Raw genomic sequence first — 20180 nt, 5'->3', positions numbered from 1 at the left:
AAGCTTCCTAAAGACACTTGAGATTAGCCATGCACAAAGTTGATAGGAATATGGGAGGTATAGGTGAATAAGACATTGTACTGAGAATGCTATGGAGGGTTTCTAATTGAACAAAGAGGGAAATTGAGGTTTAGCGTATTCTAATCATTTCCAAGCAGCTTATTTAGAAAGCTAACTACCCTTCTTTTAAAGACTGGTTTTTATATCTATGAGAAACAAAAGTATTTTTTTCCCCTGTGTGAGAATTTCATTTCCTTTAACAAGTTTTGGGAATTCTGAAAATTATTATTGTTAAGAAATTCTAAACTTTAACCAAATTTATATTACTTTATGTTCTTTTTATTATTTTACAAAGCCTCATGTATGAAACATCATGTTTTTTTTGAATTGATGGAAATTAACCAAGAATGGTTTTCTTTTTTATGTTCCCCTGCCTGATCAGTATGGCATTACATTATGATTTTTTCCGATGTCCTTACCTGACTTGAAAGATTCTTGACTTGTTGAGCATGAATGATCTCTGGAGTGTCAACAACAGAAGTGAAATTGGCTTTTTCCATTTCTGCTAACTGCTTATATTTAATCTGAAAAATAAAGAAAACTGGTGGGTATGTGCTTTCAAGTTATTAAAAAAAGATTTTCTTGGTTTATTTGAGAAATGATACAAATTTATTCATCAAGGGATTCATTCATTCATAACCCATATTTATATAATTCTACCCTGCTTAAACCATTGGGCTATGGAGAAAATCGAAGGAAGTAAAATATCTCTGCCTCAGAGAACTTTACAATATAGTTGGGACAAGAGGATCTAGACTTCTGGTCTAAAACTGTTTCCACAAGTCACTTGAATGAGTGCATCTTGACAAACTGGAGGCAAGAAGATCCAGCAGCCTTGGGCATTACACTGACCTGGCTAGCAATGTCTGTTGCATTCTTGGCTCTCATGAAATCTGGCGTTTCATTTGCCATGGTAGTCAGACCTCGTCCTTTGACTTCTAGTTCTAGGTCTCTTTTGTATTCTTTCTGTAGAAGAAAATAATGGATTTTTAAAAAATCAACTGATTTCCTAGGTTTTTGTCAAATAATAATGGGATTCAGTGACTATATATATATATATATATTAATTTCTACAATGGGTATTGACTTAGAAATCATAACTAGTGTTTAATGCTGTTTCTTATAAGTATGTGATACAAGAAGCTAATATTTATATAAAAATAGCTCAAGGTTTATAAAATCCTTTATAATTCATTTTATCTTATTCTCACAAGTTTGTGAGGGTAGTGGTGATATTATAATCTTGTATAGATGAAGAAATTGATCAGGCTGCTATAATATCAATGTACAGTAGAAATGGAGGGGTTTTTTTTAGTAAAACTTCGATAGCTATGTTGGATTCTTCTTCTAAAAAAGCGTTAATTCCTTAAAACCAAATATAGTAGCACATGCTACTTAAAAAGCAAAATATATTGTGTTTTAGAGAAGAAGAAAATCAGATGAGATTTGTTAGATCTTGGGAGGCTTTGGGGGGCTACCTCATTGAGGATCTGGGTTGCATTCTTTGCTCGTAGCATATCAGGAGTGTCATCCATTTCGGTGAGACCCTTTCCTCGGATGCTTTCCTCTAGATCTTTCCTGTACTCTTTCTACATCACAAAAATAAAACCAACAAAACTGCCAAGAGAGCCAGGAATATTTCTCTTAACTGAGAAACCAAAAAAAAAAAAAGCTTAAGTTTTAAAGCAGATCAAACTTAGTAAAATTTCATGAAGATATGGACCACAGCATGGGGCAAACCATCAGGTGGTGTTAAAAACAAAAAGAAGAGAAAGAACAGTATGAAAAGTTATTTACATTTATGGAATAATCAATTAATCAATTAGAAGAATTAACATGGATAATTGATTAGGTTGAAGAATAAAACACAAGAAGATACAACTTGGAACATCAAGAGTTAAGTGGTAAAAGAAACACATTAATGAATGTCATTAGTGGAATTATGGAATTATTTAACTCAATAGAGGAAGAAAAGACCAAGTAATTGCTACCTCGCTTGCTATTTTGGTGGCATATTTGACATGTAATAAAGCTGGTGTAACCTCCAGGCCAGTGAGGTTTCTGCCTTTAATGGACTCTTCATAGTCCCTTTTATATTCTTTCTAATATAAGTAGAAAGGGAAAAAAAAAGTCAAAAAGCAAATCTTTATGTTGATTTTTTCCCCTGGACTTTGAGAAGAAAAATCAGTAAGAAAAGCAACACTTTTTCCTTCAATATATTGACTAAACATTTAACATTTCAATTTCTGAAAAGCAATTTTTTAAGGATTATGAACTTACCAACATCAAATAAAATGAGCATTTCAATATATCTATCTACATATATATATGTGTATGTATATATACTAGAACAGAAGAGGATTATGCATAAAACCACCAACTATTATGTATATAGATTACTTTTATTTTTAAATATATAATAAATTGAAATAATACTTTCAAAACTATCCTATCCTGTTTGTGATTCTTTCTAACCTTCCTTCTTTTTTGTGAATTTAAAATTCTTAAATGATCCTCTTTTCTTTTTTTCCCACTTTCTCTTTTCAGCTTTCTTTATTTTGGGGGATCTACCCTATTCTTCCCTCAACCCTCAAATTGGGAAAAAAGTCACAAATCTTTTGCAACAAATAAACATAGACTTCATAGTATCAATGATAAATAATATCAGAACATTTCTCTTTTTACTGGGAATAAGTTAACTAGAAGAAAGAACTAGGGTTTTTTTTGTTTTTTGTTTTTTTAGGATTTTGCAAGGCAAATGGGGTTAAGTGGCTTGCCCAAGGCCACACGGCTAGGTAATTATTAAGTGTCTGAGGCCGGATTTGAACCCAGGTACTCCTGACGCCAAGGCCAGTGCTTTATCCACTACGCCACCTAGCCACCCCAAGAACTAGGTTTTGACGAAATGCGGAGTTACCAAACATTTGCTTCATACAAATGTATATGATTTTGACCAAGGCTAATCTAATTGATAGGAAGCTTCAGCTATTATTTACAGTTTTTGATTTCTAGGGTTTTTCAAAGGCCCTATTTACAGCACAAAATATCTCCCTTATTCTGTTTTTTTTTGGGGGGTTGCAAGGCAATGGGGTTAAGTGACTTGACTAAAGTCACACAGCTAGGTAATTGTAAGTGTCTGAGGCCAATCAGAACTCAGGTCCTCCTGATTCCAGGGCTGGTGCTCTATCCACTATGCCACCTAGCCACCCCTATTCTGTTTTTTTTTAAATTTTTTTCTATAAACATTAAATGGAGAAAATGTCATATTTCTATGATAAGAACTAAGATTTAAAATTTAAGTGATCTTGAGAAAAGCAATACAATTATTTAAATTAATACTAAAATATACATTTTTAAAATCAGAATTATTTTCTTAGGGCAGATTTTGATAGGGAAAATTTTCTTTTTCTTTTCTTTTTTTTTTGTTAGTCTTATTGCCCAATTTAAAGCAAACAAATTTCTTTGTTGAGTCCATTCAGTGATTTCATCAATGTGGGAAAATCTTGGTATTGAACTTTCCTCCACTGGTGCTGATCTATTCTTTATAACTTTAAAGAATTGCTTATTCCTTTGAAATCTCACATCAATGAAAGCTTCAACTAAGTAAATTAGTAAGTTGTTTATTGAGCTTTCTATTTTAATGGGAAAACTCATAATTACAAAAATGGACTTAAGTTGTTAGAATATTTTGAAACATGATTTCCAAACCCTAAGGTTCTATATAAATGCACCTCCAACCTTGCATATCTCTATATAAGAACTGCTGACACTGAGGCATTAAATGACTTCATGATCACATGCATCACATGCATGTGAACTGGGGTTTTCCTAAATTTAAAACTGATTATCTAATCACTCTCAAGATGGCTCTTAAATCTCAAACACCAAAATTATAATAAAATTCTAATTCAATCCCCTCATTTGAAGGTTCTGAAAATTTTAAATGGAAATGAAGTACTTTGTTATCCTTTTGATATCTTTTTTTTGATCACGTGAAATTTTGTCAATTTGAACTATTTTTAAAAAATCTTGTAGTTCCATTAAAAACACTATTGCTTTTAATAGTGAAAATATAATATGGCAAAAATGATTTCTAGTGATGATATTCTAAAAATCCATGGGATAGGAGGACTGCTTCATGAAATTGGACCTTGCAGATTTCAAAATAAGATTATAATTAATATACTCTGTTGAAGATTGTAACTTAAGAATTTTTTTCCCTAGAGACTGAAAATGACATTATTTCAAGACATTTTATATCTGTATCTCCAGTGTCAAATGCCTACTACTTTATATGAATAAAGGATAGTAATCGATGACATTTATATAGCACCTTAAGATTTACAAGGCATATCTATTTTATTCTAAGAAGGAGGTAAATTCTGGTATTATAAATCCATAGAATTTTCTCCTTAAAAAGGAAAGCTCAATAAGCACCTGTTAATTTCCTTTGTGGAAGCTTTTATGATTGTGAGATTTCAAAGGAACAGTTTTTATTGATATATATCTCTCCCAGGGGATCTTCTTATTTAGCCAAAAAAGTTAAATTGTAGTTAGTACTAATTGTATTTATGGTATTTTTTTTGGGGGGGGATGGCTGTCCTCATATATTATGTGTGGCAAAAAACCATTTATTAATCATAATATTTTGAATCACAGGATAATAGAATTTCAGAGCTCACAAGTACCTTGGTGATTATTTGACAAGAATATCTGAACTGTACTATATAATAATCAATTTTGCATGTTTATATCAGCACTTTTTTTGTTTATTTCTTACCCCACTCTGCATCTGCTGAGATTCCTTTGCCGTGATGTATGTTGGAGTTTCGAAGTCCAACATGGGTTTCCCTCGTTCCTTTTCATACTTTTCTTTATATTTCACCTAGCATTAGAGAGTTCAATTATGAAGTGTTCCATCAGGACAATTACTCAGAGCTATTAATTATATTATTTGAGATCCTGTCTTCTTTAAAAGTAAGTCCTAAGGGCTAGGTTGTGAGACTCATATCCTTGCCTTGAATGGGGATAAATAAATTTCTTTTACCTTTTACTTTTATCATTAAAATCCCAAATAATGAATGCCATGAGATAATTTTTTTAGTATTCCTTTTGCTTTATTGACTATTTTTATTATGGTCTTGAAAAATATGAATACTTCTTGGCTTTCTAATTGAATCAATTGGCAGCAAACACCAAGATTGTGACTCTTTTCCTTTATTGTGATACTTTCTTTTTAGTAATGGACTCAATTTTAACTTAGGGGTATTAGGGAAAAAATGACAGATGATGATATGATTTCTAAAGGAGCCTCTCTGCAATGGTGATTAGATGGATCGCATATATTAGAGGAAACCAATTTGACTATATATATAAAACATAGTTACACATTTCCCCCCAAAACAGAGGCAAACTAGCTCATGCCAGACAAACATAGGCTTCCTTTTTCAATGAATTGTAGACAGTTTTAGCAGTTTGGTCTTATTTTCTGACTCAACTTACTGAATTTATACAATAAGCTTTTGTTGTTCACTTGTGTCCAACTCTTTGTGACCCCATTCAGAGTTTTATTGGCAAAGATACTGGAGTAGTTTGCCATTTTATTCTCCAGTTTATTTTACAGATGATAAAACTGAGGCAAAGAGGGTTAAGGCACATGCCCAGGATCACATAGCTACTAAGTGTCTGTGGCTTGATTTGAACTCTTCAGGATAGATCTTCCTGACCCTAGATCCAACACTCCATCCACTATACATCTAGCTGCTCTAATAAAATAAGTACAAAGGCATAACAGAAGAAAACAATTGCATGTTCAGTGAGTCTTTTTATTTTAAGAAGATAAAATTATTAACTGTATTATTCAACTGAATTAGGATGCAAGGAAACTCATGAAAAAGTGTCCTATTTATTGATAAGGTTGTTGGATTTTATGATCATTTTTGATAGGGCCTATAATGTGAATGAGGCAAATCCTGAGCAATATAGTAGGGATTTAAAAATGATTATTATACTCTTTTTCTATGAATTGTAAAAAGTGGACTCTTTTGTAAAACTTACCTATGTTGAAGTCAAAATGAAGGCTATTTTGTACATTGATAGCTTAGTAATGATGATGTGTCAAAAGATTAGTTATTTTGTATTTGTAGGCACACTCAGGTGACACCAAATGCAATCTCTATATATATACTATATAGCTAAAGCTTTTTTGAGTTGTGATAACTATGACAATAATAAAACTTTATCTTGTAACAGCCTTCTTTGATGGAACTTTCTACTTTGTAAGACCTCAACCATTAGGTCTATACCTCAAAGACATCTTAGGAAAATAGGATTTATGTCACACTTTTCTTCCAGAAATGTTAGAATTTCATACATATCATTTCCTTTACTCTCTCAATATCTTTGTAAGGTAAAATAGGCAAATATTATTATTCACCCTTTTAAAGGAGGAGAAAATGAGGCACAGAATTTAAGTGTACTGATCTTATTTTGATTCATGAACCTATCTGACTCAGAAGTTGAGTTTATTATTCATTAAGGGTGAGATTAAGTCTTTATAGTTGTTTCTATTATCTAAACCCTCTAAGATGATATGCAGTCAAATCTTGACATGGTTATCAGAGCAAGATTCAGATGAAAACATCTCTCCAAAGAAATTTTATAAGCACTTTTTAAAAAAATGAGAATTCTTTATTTTTATTTTTATTTTTTTGAGAATTCTTCTATTAATAAGTGATTTAAACCCAAGCAAGGAGGAGACATTTCCAGAGATTGAAATCAATAACAGAGGAAGAATCTCAGTTGGAATCCACAGCTGTTTTCTCCTATAAATAGTTCATAGAGACTTCCCAAGAACTGAGAAAACTCCAATTACGTGAGAAAACTGCAGTTATGACGAAGTTATACTGGGGAAATGAATGTGTAGACTTTAAGCATTTATCAGCAAGTATTAAATATTATCTCATTTGATCCTCACAATAACTATAATGTAAGTGCTATTATTAGTTTCATTTTATAGTTGAGGAACAGAGGCAGATAGAGGCTAAATGACTTGCTCATGACCACACAATAGTGAGTGACTGAAGTTGGATTTGAACTCAGATGCTGACTCCAGGCCAAAGTTCTAGGAGGAAGGGCAATGGGTGTTTTCAACTTACTTGGCTCTGTAGTTCTGTTGCCTCTTTTAGATGGAGCTGTTCCAAGTTATCAGGAATTACATGATAGTGACCCTTACTCTTCTCATATTTCTTCTTGTACTGGTACTAAAGGGAAGGTGGCAAGAAGCACCTCAGTAAAAAATTCCTCATTATTTCCACTTTATCTTTCAAGGTCAGACATTTACCCAACTGCATATCAAATCTAAATTAAGCATGCCAAAAAAAAGCTCCCCATCCCCATCCCAAATGAGTGATGAACAAAGAAAGCTATTTTAATAATTTGTTTATATTTGTAGATTTTAACTGATCTAGAAATTAGTATTTTTGAACCTATTAACATTTTAGCAAAAGTTAAGAAGGTCTCAAAGAAATAGCAAAGATCAAACGAAGAATGCAATAGCATAAGAGCTGTCAAGAAACATGACAGAAAAAACAATAGGTTTTAAAAATCAACAGCAAAAAGGAAGGAAAAGAAAAAAAAACACATCTGTTAATTTTCAAAAGGTAAAATATCTTAAAGTATTAGCATATCTACAAATCTTGGAGTGTTTGGAGAATGAATGGATTAATGTTGCTAATTGAGCAGGAAAAAATTGCTTTAAATGAAATTGGTTAGAAGTCATTACTAAGTGTTGTCCTAGTTAATAGGATAGGCAGTACAAATAGTTAAAAGTGAGTTCAAAAAGAGAACTTGTTAGGAATTGGTGAACCAACTGGTTTGTGGTTTAGTGATTGAACTTACAGAACTGGCAAGTTGGCTTGTATTCAGCACATGGTTCATAATCAGAGATTCCTTCATGTCAGTCACAGGTTTGTGAAGTTTCTTTAAGTCAGCCTTGTATTTAACCTGCAAATTAAAAAAAATTGAAGCTGCTTCAGAAGAAAGATGAGGAAATTATCCACTCTTGAATGTCAATCACAGCCAAACACATCATCCTAGAGCAGCATCTAGGGGTCTTACCTCACTTGCAAGGTTGTTGGCATCTTTCATGGTTTTGTAGAGCTGGCTGTCTTTCAAGTTATATTTTGGTGTCTTACCCTTCTCTTTGTCAAAGTTTTCACGGTATTTTACCTAATATAAAAAGACAAGCACCATTTATTCCAGAATATCTACCAGTCTGGAAACTGAGGGATGGTGAAGTGATAAAAGGCCAAAAGATTTAGGTGTGTAGGCAGTCAAGAATAAGACCAAATGCAGTAGAATTTGTTTAAAGTTCATTTTTAAATTATCCATTGACTTGAAATATAACCTTTACCTAGTATAGGAAAGAAAGTGGAGAGAATTTGATTTAATTCAGAGAAATATGGAGATCCTGATTAGAAAAGGAAAAGATATTATAATTCCCTCTATTAGGATTGGGAAATTGTCAAAAAGGGTTAATAAGACCAAAAGTAAGATGAATTTAATATAGCATCCTTAGTAAGCTAGGCTAATAACTTCAAAATATTATATTAGGACAGAAAGACCAGGAAACATATTTAATATAATATAAATTAAATTTTTGGAATGCATGGAAGAATATGGATATTTTAAAGATGAAATTATTTTCTAAAAGAAGATGAGACGTTCACTTTTCATGACTAAAAGTATCCAAAGGAGAGCACTTAAAAGCTTAGAGGATCATGGCAGGAAAAGCTATTTTTTCCTTGCTACTAATGAGATTTGTCCATTGCTTATATTCGAGGTAGAAATCTACAAATAAATTCCATAATCTATTTGTGTAATAAAAATTGAAAAGCTAATTTTTTAATCAATTAATCAGTAGGTATAGTTTCTATATTTTCTTGTTAGTGAAGTAAAAGATGGACTGATGCAGAATTAGCATGCATTCCATTCATAAAAGATACTCCTGTTCTCTAGCAGAGGAGTTCTTAACTTTTTTGGTATTATGGACCCCTTTGGAAAACTAGTAGAGCCTATAAAACTTGAGATTATGATGCTTACATCATTTAGAGGTTGATAAAAATAAAGATGTGAGTTTCCCCCCAATCAAGTTCACAACCCTCTTGAAATCTACCCATGGTGGGGGGTCTATGGACCTCACGTTAAGAACTCCTACTATAGCATTTTCCATATGCTTTATCCTTAAACAATGATGCATTATGCTTCCTGTTGCTGTACAAACAGGTCAGAATAATGCAGGAGAGACAAGTAATAAAACCATTCGAATGCATTTAAGAACAATAAAACTGCATTCAAGAGAACAAGGCCCTTAGGAAATCAAAAATTGATCATTTTTAATAAATTCATAGTGTAACAACAAGAAAAACATAAGGATGCAATGCTCAAGACACACAGAAGCAGACATTAAAAAGAGAAAGCAATAACACTTAGTTTGAAAAATTATTTAATTGATGCTGAGAATCTACTTTCTTCATAAGGGAAATTCACCCTCAAAAGAAAGAGAAATTAAGATAACTTAAAAGGAACTGAAAAAGAGGACAGATTTCTCAGAACAGAACAAAACAAAAACAGAAAAGCAAAGTAATCCAGAATCCACTGCTGGAGGAAGATAGCACATCTTCTCAAAGGGGTTCACCAAAATCATTCTGTTCTCTAAGGCACTGGGACAATATTTCTGAGTACTTTCATCAATATGACTCTGCATTTTAAAAATCCAACTTTTCTTGCCTTCCTCACTGCACTGACCTTTAGAAGAAAAACTAGAACCTTTTAATGATAATAGCATGCATATAATTCCAAACTGGGAAGCTTGGAATTCCATATGAGTTTAAGAAATGGTGCTTCACCATGCAGAATGTGCGTGCAAAACAACATGAAGACATCGGGTACTGGTGAGACCCCCTTTTTTCCAAGTTAACTGTGATGGTAGGTGATATTATATTGCCTCATGTTTTGATGCATTATGATTATCATCCTTTTTCAACACTTTCAGGCACAAGAACGAAGAATTTTGTAGATTTAGAGTAGAAAAGTAATTTCTAAGATTCAACTTGTATTATCTTTTCAGTGCTTCACTGAAAGACTTCATACTATGATCAATCTGTATTCTTTCCTTCGAGGAATTGATCAGTGATGAATGTCATTTTTGGAATAGGGAAAAATAATCAATGTGCTTACTGATGGCAGTGAATATAAAACCAAGAGGGAGTGAAAAAGGGAATAAAGATTTATATAGTATTTATATATTAATATGTAACCTTCAAATATTCATATATAATATTTACATATCACTATGTATTTTATGCACTGTGTTTAGCCCTTTTTAACAATATTATCTCATTTGATCTTCTCACATCAACCCTTTGAGTTAGGTACTGTTAGCATCCCATTTGATAGTTGATGAAAATGAGACAGGTTAAGTGCCTTGCCCAAGGTCACATAGTCACAAAGTATCTCAAATTGAATTTGAACCTGATTCCAAATACAGGCTTTTATCCATAACTCTACTAGCTCCTTCAAAGAATTCGAATACCATATTGAAATGATTTTGATTTAAAGGACCTTCTAATATTTATTTATTTATTTATTTTTTGGTAGGAATGGAACATCTTGGTTCTAGAATTTCATTGGAGTAGGGAATTCCTGGAGAGGTAATTCCCATTTACTAATGCAATTGGTAACCATTCTGCTACTGAGAAGACTATAACACTAAAAGAGTAAGTGACTAGTCCAGAGTCATAAAAATAAGGATGTATGAGGAACTTGAACCTAATACTAAATTGGAGACTGGATCTCTATTGCGTCATTCTTTTTTGGGGGGGTCGGGGTTGTTTGTAAGACAATGGGGTTAAGTGACTTGCCCAAGGTCACATAGGTAATTATTAAGAGCTTGAGGCCAGATTTGGACTCAGGTTCTCCTGATTCCAGGACTGGTACTCTCTCTGTGGGGCCACCTACCTGCTCCCGACTCTTTCTATATATGGTCATAACCAGATTCTAAAATAAAATAGTATCTAGGTCATGAAAATTCACCTGATTTTTCTATATTATTTTTTGTTTGTAGACAGTTGCAAAGTTGATAAATTCACCTTGATATTGTCTTTAATTTACCAATGTCAACAATCCCAAAGAATCTTGGTGGTCCAATTGAGCCTCCTGGCTTTATTTCTCCATTACCTCTTTAATCATATGCTAGACTTGATTTTTCTTCAATGTTATCCTGCAGAACTGAGGTACTTTTTCACATAGGAAAAAAGGGGTTTGTGCAGAATGATCTCTTTTGACAAACTTCTGCTGCATTCTACACTTGTCAACACACACACACACACATACACATATACCATAAAGAAAACTCTGCAACTGGGACTTTAGAAACTCAGTACAACTTTTGCCCCCAGGACTAGTACAAAGACTAACAACAAAGACCAAGAGAAAATGAGAAAGACAAAGACAGTTCCTGGTTGTGGCAGTCAATCTTACATCACTGATGAGGACACTTATTTTCTTAAGGTGTCTCATCATGGGTGTGTCATAAGATGCAGCGCCATGCCCCTTCTTTTGTCCTTTGAGGTATTCCGCCTAGAGTTTGCAGCAAGATAGCACAGTCAGAACAGGGAGACACACCATTTCACAGATGGATAGCACAAGAACAGGTGATCACACTGTGAGGAAGACCCAAAGTCCAACATCTGGGAAAATTTCCATGGGAAATCTGCCAGAGTGGATTGACTCTTTTTTTGTTTGTTTATTTGTTTTTGTTTTTTGCAAGGCAATGGGGTTAAATGACTTGCCCAAGGTCACACAGCTAAGTAAGAATTAATTATCTGAGGTTGGATTTGAACTCAGATCCTCCTGACTCAAGGGCTAGTGTTCTATCCACTGCACTTCCTAGCTATTCCTGTATTGACTCTAAAACAGAGGATGGTATTTTTACATTCATTATAATTGGAGGGTAATCTATGTGTAGAGATAACAATTTCTATTTTTCAGAAACAGTGAATCTATTTTAAAAAATACTCAATGACATCTTTGCCTTTTATTATTTTATATGGCAACTTTTTGCCAATTTAAAAAAAATTAAGATATAATTGCAGTGTTGTCCATTTTTGTTTGCTATGTCTCACTATCTTAGAAATTCAACTTTGATTTATTCCAGATCTGTTGACTCTACACTATTACTTAAAAATTAATTTTGTCTCTTTAGGTACCCCTTTCACTGATACAGATTGTGTTACACCTTATTAAAAGGTTTCATTAGTTGCTATGATATCAAATGTTTATCAGCTGATGGCTAGTCTTTTAGTTATGATTCTCTGTGAACTTAGCCAGACTGGTCCTCAGACTACAGTCATAGAGGACATCATTAAATCATCCTCTAACCCCTTCAAGTGAAGAAGGAAAAGCCTTCTGAACTCATGCTTTCCTAAATTAATCTTTGATAACTCATATCATCTCCACTTCAAATATACACCAGAAGAAAATATTAATGGAAAACTCACATGACATGTTTGGTAAACTTGTGAATTCATTGGTGTAAGTGAACAAACTCCTAGTAAGAAAATTTCCTCCCTCCCTCCTTCCTTCTTTTCCTCTCTTCCTTCCTTCCTCCCTTCTCCTCTTCCTCTCTTTCCTCCCTTCTCTTCTTCTTTCTTTCTTTCTTTCTTTCTTTCTTTCTTTCTTTCTTTCTTTCTTTCTTTCTTTCTTTCTTTCTTTCTTTCTTTCTTTCTTCCTTCCTTCCTTCCTTCCTTCCTTCCTTCCTTCCTTCCTTCTTTCTTTCTTTCTTTCTTTCTTTCTTTCTTTCTTTCTTTCTTTCTTTCTTTCTTTCTTTCTTTCTTTTCTTTCTTTCCTTCCCCCTTCCTTTCTTTCTATGAAGATCAGTAACTATTCTGTAACCTTCCAGTTTTATAATTTTCTGGGGGGGGGGCAATAAGAGGTTAAAGAACTAGCCCATGGTCACATAATCAGTATATATTTATGTATCATATCTCAGTCTCAATCTCTATCTCTATCTCTATCTCTATCTATCTCTATATTTATATCTCTATATCTAATATATATCATCTATGGCTATATTTATATCTCTATATCTAATCTATATCATCTATAGCTATATTTATATATCTATATCTGTGTCTCCATGCCTGCATGTCTGTCTGTCTGTCTGTCAGGCTTTCCTCTGAATAGAACTTAAATCCAGGTCTCCTTGACTCTAAAGTCAGATCTCTGGCCAAAACTCCATGCTGGATCTCATCTTGTAGCATAGCATTAATAAAAAAGAAATCTCATATAAACTAAATAGCACTTAAACTGTTGTCTTCCTGATAAATAGCGATTACAAGAATAATAATAATATGCATGTATAAGGTACATAAAGTTTAAAAAAACTTTTAGAAAAAGTTTTTAAAAAGTAGAAAACTTTCAAATGATGAAACATTAAAAACAAATCAGCACAATTATTTATAATACATCTAATTACTCTGTCCCACTCATGCTTCAAACCTAGTCTCTGAGGTACTATCACTTGATATTACTAATTTACTAATTAAAAGATTGGAATTCCCATTTTGAATTAGTTCTGACAGGAAAGGCAATACCCAAAGGTCTACAGGTATCTTATACTGAAATGAACAAATGATAAAGAAAAAAAAATGCAAAATCTTGACTAACATGCATCTGATGAGTAGAAGGAGAAATTCTCAATTCATGAGCTAGATGATCAAATTTCTAAAAGTAAGGCCTTACATTTTTACTCCTGTGAAATACATGAAATGTGATACATGTTCTTTGGACATCTGGATGAGCTGTGTAACTGGGGCAAATCTCATTTAGGTAATGCTCATCAGAATTACTTCAATGCAGTCAGATACAACTTCTTGGAATAAGGTTTTCATCAAGGAATGGGTTTCTTCTCCAGGTTATACAGAAACAGTACACAAATGCTACTTCTAATCTATCATATCTTCTCTTATCACTATCTCAAAAATAAAAAGGCCTTCTGCAGTTGTAGATTTTTAATTAGGGAACTAGGACATGGGGAAGTTGTTTATCCATTTAATCATAGAAGAGGGCAATAATAGGGTTGTGTCTATGAATCATTCGACATTACCTTTTTCTTAACCAAACACTAGTTGCAAGAGACAACAGGCCTGTTTGGTTAACACTAGATTGTGTCAAAAGTCCTGCTAAAAAGTCAAGATCTGTCAAAATCCACACTTGTCATACTTAAAAAAACTCCTACCAATTTGTAAGAGTCATACTAATGAATAGATATTATCATAATCCTTGACACATGGAAATTGTTGTCAGAGAACAGACCTGATAAAAGCAGGTAAGTGTATGAGGATAAAAAAAATAAGAAATCTTAATCATTCTTTCCATTAATCTCTTAGATGAGCCTAAAAAAAAGTTCTGAAATGCCATTCAAAGATTTGCTTTTCTTTGTCTTTGAAGAATCATGGTAACATGTAGGATTCTATGGTTTGTCAAAGACTTTCAATGCAGATAATCTTTTCACTGATTCCATTATTCCCTTTTCACTCCCTACCATACCTGACTGCTCAGCATGGAAGCTTTTTTGGCCATTTCGATATCAGGGCGACCTAGCATGCTTAATCCATGACTGCCTTCCTTCCGGTGTTTGGCTCTATATTCCACCTAAAACAAGCAAAACCAAAATGACTGTTAGTATCTTTCTGGCAAAACACTAAGAGATCAAATAATTGAAAATGTCTTGAATAATTTTACTGACAGTGGGCACCAAGACTCTTGCACACTCACCTCACTGACTAGTTTGGCAGCATGAGTTGCTTTCTTGATGTCGGGCCGATCAGCTACAGTGGTGTAATGTAAGTTCTCCTTAGCATCTTTTTTGTAAGCGATCTTATCCAAAGAAGGAAAGAAAAGTCCATTGAATCAAGGAAAGCACCTTATCTTTCTGTGTATTCTAAACAGAGCTAAGCTGTTTGCTTATCAATTAAAACATATTCCTAATACTTTTGTCTTAAAGATGGTGCAGAATGAGACACATTGATTTTGGGATGTGGTTAATACAGAAATTTGTTCTGCTTTATTGGGTATATCTGTTACAAAAATTCTCTTCCTTTCTCAATGGGCTGGGAGGAAGAGAAAATAAAACCTTGTTATAGAAAAAATAAAATGTAATTTAAAAAACTAATCAGATAATTAAAAATTTAAAGGAGAAAAATGCCACCCAACAAATCAAGAATAGACTCTGAAATGTTGCTTCAGAAGTTTTAATTTAATTCAGCAAGCATTTATTCAGGACCTACTGACATTATATGCCAGACATTGTGTGAAGTGTAAGGACTTCAAAGAGAAAATGACAAAAACAAAAAAGACAAAAAAATAGTCTTAGGTCTGAAGGGACTTTTTTCATTTAATGGGGGGGGCAGGGGAGGACAAAACTAACCCATAAGTAAGTATATACAGAATAATATTAAGTAATTTCAAGAGGGTTAGATCAAGAAGGGTCTAGGAGGTGATAACAGGACTATTGTAAGAAGCTAGAGATGCTCCAAGCTGATAGGAAAGTGCATTCCAGATATAGGGGACCACTTCTCCATAAGTATGAAGGAAAGAGATTTCACTGACTTGACTTCTAGGAAAGAAGTCACTTACATTGCTTTGGTTCTTCGCCACTTCCATGGCATGTTTCACCTCTGGTGGCTCAAGCATGATAGAGTAGTCGGACTTTCCTCTTTCCTTTACAAACTTCTTTTTATAATTTGTCTAAATAGGGTTCAAAGAATTAACTGGTCAGCATTTTGTCTGGCAAATTCTCCTTGAGTGGGGTTGGGAATGGAAATTATGACCTTGAAGACCCTTGACATCATCCATTGATAAATCTTCCATAACTAGCTATGACATCTATCTTGCAAAAAAGATAGGAAGTCCCTTACTTATATTTGGTGTGATTTTCCCTTACAATTTCCTCTACTCTCCATCACCTAAAAATCCTTAAGGAAATATGTCCTGTGTAAAATTGTTTAGATATTTAATCACAGAAGAGGGTAATACTAGACTTTCAATACCACCTTCTTGTTCCCTGAACAAGTTATAAGGAGCAGGACTGTCTGGTTAATACTAGTCTCTATTCTGTTAGGAAACCTACCCTTTGATGGAATCCACATTTGTTATACTTTGGAAAATTAATATTTTTGATGACTTTTGGTGAAAACTAAAAATTACAGCCATTTCTGGCAATAATTCCCCTTCTTCCTCTCTAAAACAACCAAGCAAAACCCCTTGACACAGTGACCAAATTTGATAATTTACAATATCCTATCTTGGTAGTCATTCATTCATTCAATTCTCTGTTGAGAGCTAAGAGGTAACTTGCCATATTTTTTGTATAAATTTTAACTAAATCTAGATCTCTTGAACCTACTTGGCTCTAAATGTAAATATTCATCTTAATTTCCTCCAGGGATGCCATAAATATGATTTCTTTTTTAAATTGAAATTTTGATTCCACAGTTAAATATATATGGAGCAATAATTAGATTTTAAAATGCAAACTAGACATTTAACAAAGCTCAAAGAAATTTCAGAGCCTTTGTCTGGCCAAGAATCTCTGTCACCTGGGATTTGGGATTAGTCACTTAACCTGTCAACAGTAAAGTGGAATCCTGAGTACCACTTTTAGAATGCCTGGTTACTTACATCACTGACATTCTTGGTTACTTCCTTGACATGAACTGTATCACGAGTCTTGGGAAGAGTCGTGTAGGAGCCTTGTGCGAGGTGCTTTTTCACGTGGTCTTTGTATTTGTTCTGAGGACATACAAAAGTAACTGGTGAAGGGGTCTGGACTATGATCAAAGATTCTGGATGAACATAGGTAAATTCTGTGAATTAATTACCTCTGATACCAGGTTACTGACAGTCTTAGCAAGAAGGATCTGAGGAGTATCGGGCACAGCCTGGCATGTTCCTCTTTCCTTGACATGTTTCTCTTTGTATTTTAACTACATTAAAAAAAAAAGAAACAAATTTTTTTAGCTCTTTGACACACCTTGGCAAGCTTTTTTTTTCAAATTCCCCAAATGAGCCTAAATGAGTTCATATTGTAGGGAGATTGGAATTTTTTGTGTTGAATCAGGGATAGTCTGTAAATTTTCCTTGGGATATGATATTTGTTTCCTTTATATGATGTACTTGAAAAGCACTTTTCATTTTTCCATCTTTTGGATTCAAAATTTAAAACTCTAGTACAAACATAAAGGAAGCCTATTTGCAACAAAATCAAGAATACATCTTAATTTGTCTAGTATACAAATCACAAAAACTGACTTGGAAGTGACCTCAGAGGTCATCTTGTCCAACTTATATCTGAAAGCAGTCCTTTCCATAATATAACTAAATAGGGGTCCTGTAGTTTTTACTCGAAGACTTAGGTGAGCAGGGACCCCCCATACCTCATGCAGTTCATTCCATTTTTGGCTAACTCTAATGAGGAGGATGTTCTTCTTGTATCAAATCCAAGTGTACCTCTTTGTATCTATCATTCTTGGGCTACATACATGGGCTAAGTAGGGCAATTTTCAGGGACTAACACTTCAGGGTTCCATGCATCATCGATGGATCCGGGTCCTGATCCACATGAGAAATAGAGCAGGAAACAGGGCAAGGGGAAGAAACTTACATCACTTTCTATTATTGAATTCCTCAGGGCCAACACCATGTCTTTGTCATCGGTGACAGAGAGTTTACAACCCTTCAGGAACTCCCGGTCCAGCTTGTATTCAAACTACCTCAGAAGAAAGAAAAGAAGAAGGGAAAGAAGAGTGAAATGAGAAAGAGACCAGGGCAACCATCACTATAGGAATAATGGGAATTTGTAATGAGGAACACAGGTATCTCTAAATTCTTAGAATTCATCTTCATGAGAGTAAAGTGAATTGACATTAAAAAATGTGTAAAAAGGCTTGTGACCCTCATCAAAAAGCATATATCAGACTTGGGAAATTTCTTATCATTGTATATGGAATTGCTCCTCCTCTCCAAATCCATCCAGGATTTCCTAGAGCTCAGTTATATCTGCTAGTCTGAGCATAATTAGTTTGAATTGCTGCATCTGTCCATTCACTCTGCCTCCCCCCACCCCTACTCAGGAGAGAGGGAGGAATGACTGACAGTGTAAGAAACTAGACATGAATGGTGATTAGGATTTTTTCCTTTCTTTCATTTCATGGATGTTTCATGCACTTGTATACGGCCATGTTTTCATTTTTCTTACATCACTTTGTTGCAAGCTTGACTTGGCAGCTTGTATGAAGTCCGGTCTGTCAGCAATCCACCTCCAGTGAGCTTTGGTTGCTTCATATTGCTTCTTATAATATCTCTGTTTTTAATAAAGTGAAAAGGAATAATTTAATTCAGTAGAGTAGAAATTGTATAAGGGAGCCTAGTCTTCCCTCTGAACTTGGGAAATGATGTCTGTTAATGCAAATGAAAGCCCCAATAATGATTTGCCTGTATTTCATGAAGTTGTATGGGAACTCAAGAAATGAGTTGAGATGGCCCCCCTGCCTCCAGCAGGTAAATACCTGAAAGCATCTAAGAGATTTATTTTTAAAGTCCTTCAGAAATGAGGATCTCACAGCATTTCTTGTGTGTGTGTGTGTGTGTGTGTGTGTGTGTGTGTGTGTGTGTGTGCTATTCCAGCATAATCACCTTCAAAGGAAAGTCCTTTCTTAATTCTAACTAAGCTCTCTCTGGAAGAATTTAAGACCATGTCTGTTTGATCATTTGGGGCAACAAGGAATGACGGACATCTAATAACAATTACCTCTGTTAGGAATCATCCATATTTGTGTATAATCAGTTTGGAAGGGGCTCTTGTGAGCAAGCAGAAAAGTAACCTTTCCACTGATAAAGAGTTAATATGTGGGCTAATAGTTGTTTAATCCAACTCCTCAGTGTCTTAAGCTGCTGAGTTGTTTTCTATTTCACAAGTAGACCTAGACTCAGGATGTTGCAAATAGTATTATGAAATTCTGTGAAAGAGTCTTGATTACTTAAAAATAAAGAGGAGGCACCTTTCCAAAGTTCTGTTTCTTAATAGAGCTAATTCCCAAGTAGTTGAGAACTATATGGCTAATATGAGATAAGCGGTACTCATTATTACCATTTTGTGAGAACTACAACTTTGTGAGAACCAAATGTAATAATTCATTTCAGGATCAAATTGCCAGCTCATATAATTTTTCTCCTGTACTGAAAGCTCAATAGCCTAAAAAGATACTCAAAGAAAATTAAGTAGAAGAGCTGATGGATTTGAGTTTTGCCAATATCAATACAAGTGATTATTCACTGTTGGGCAATGAATGTCCTGGGACTTACATTTGTGTTTACTCTGTAGGCATCCTTGGCTGCCTTTATATGAACTGCTTCAGGCTCAATGGTGCAATTAGACTTAGTCCTATGGTATGCTTCTTTGTATTTCAGCTGTAGGAAGAGACATAATTAGTCAGAGCTGTTTATATAAAGCAATTTATCGAGGTCTTATAAACAATAAAAAATTTAATTTGAATATACATAAGGATAAAAGTTGTCAATATTAGGAAGCAACTGGATCTTCTAGTATCAGAATTAAGACCTTGGTTTACAGGTTAAACTCCTCAGTGAGTAAGATAGTTATCCCTTTCACATTGTGACTTTCTCTATTAAAGTTTCAATATATCACAATTCAGCATAAAAAATTAAATGGGAATTTTGGAAGAGTTTTGCAGAAGCTGTAGGTGACACGCAAAGGCCAGCAGATGACACAGAAAAAGATTAGAATCCCAGAAATGCATAAAACAAATGTATAGTATTATATGACATTGACATATTTTATCTTTTAATATTGTAAACACTCCTTTAAAGAAAAAAATTCACACTTCTCTGGTAAAAAGGGAGGGCCAAAAATTTTTCCATAGATTTTTCAGATTGTGAGGGTGTCATAACCCCAACTTCCTCGATACGGAAGGGATAATTGTGACATTGATTTTGGCTTCTCAGTGGCCTTATTTGTTTATTTCCTGGATCTTTTTTTG

At 34.0% G+C, this 20180-nt stretch overlaps 1 protein-coding gene across 24 annotated transcripts in view; it reads right to left on the bottom strand.

The window, feature by feature from the left end:
• LOC141507890 (nebulin-like) overlaps positions 1-20180 on the bottom strand; it is a 266955-nt gene that overhangs the window by 32508 nt on the left and 214267 nt on the right. For 18 of the 24 annotated variants that reach the window (XM_074215980.1, XM_074215989.1, XM_074215988.1 and 15 more), the window contains exons 103-119: positions 19486-19590; positions 18380-18484; positions 17786-17890; positions 17004-17108; positions 16804-16914; positions 15760-15870; positions 14899-15000; positions 14671-14775; positions 11602-11700; positions 8179-8289; positions 7960-8064; positions 7218-7322; positions 4841-4945; positions 2052-2162; positions 1539-1649; positions 913-1026; positions 480-584 (exon numbers count right to left, since the gene is read on the bottom strand). In XM_074215980.1, the coding sequence (XP_074072081.1) occupies positions 480-584; positions 913-1026; positions 1539-1649; positions 2052-2162; positions 4841-4945; positions 7218-7322; positions 7960-8064; positions 8179-8289; positions 11602-11700; positions 14671-14775; positions 14899-15000; positions 15760-15870; positions 16804-16914; positions 17004-17108; positions 17786-17890; positions 18380-18484; positions 19486-19590 (1815 nt within the window). The remainder of the gene's footprint in view (positions 1-479; positions 585-912; positions 1027-1538; positions 1650-2051; positions 2163-4840; positions 4946-7217; positions 7323-7959; positions 8065-8178; positions 8290-11601; positions 11701-14670; positions 14776-14898; positions 15001-15759; positions 15871-16803; positions 16915-17003; positions 17109-17785; positions 17891-18379; positions 18485-19485; positions 19591-20180) is intronic. The other 6 variants (XM_074216005.1, XM_074215990.1, XM_074215994.1 and 3 more) reach the window with 1 other exon arrangement.

The sequence above is a fragment of the Macrotis lagotis genome, chromosome 1 (genome assembly GCF_037893015.1).
Source record: "Macrotis lagotis isolate mMagLag1 chromosome 1, bilby.v1.9.chrom.fasta, whole genome shotgun sequence".
NCBI lineage: Eukaryota > Metazoa > Chordata > Mammalia > Peramelemorphia > Peramelidae > Macrotis > Macrotis lagotis.
The sequence above is the reverse complement of the archived record's forward strand: the minus strand, read 5'-3'. Positions and strand labels throughout refer to the sequence as shown.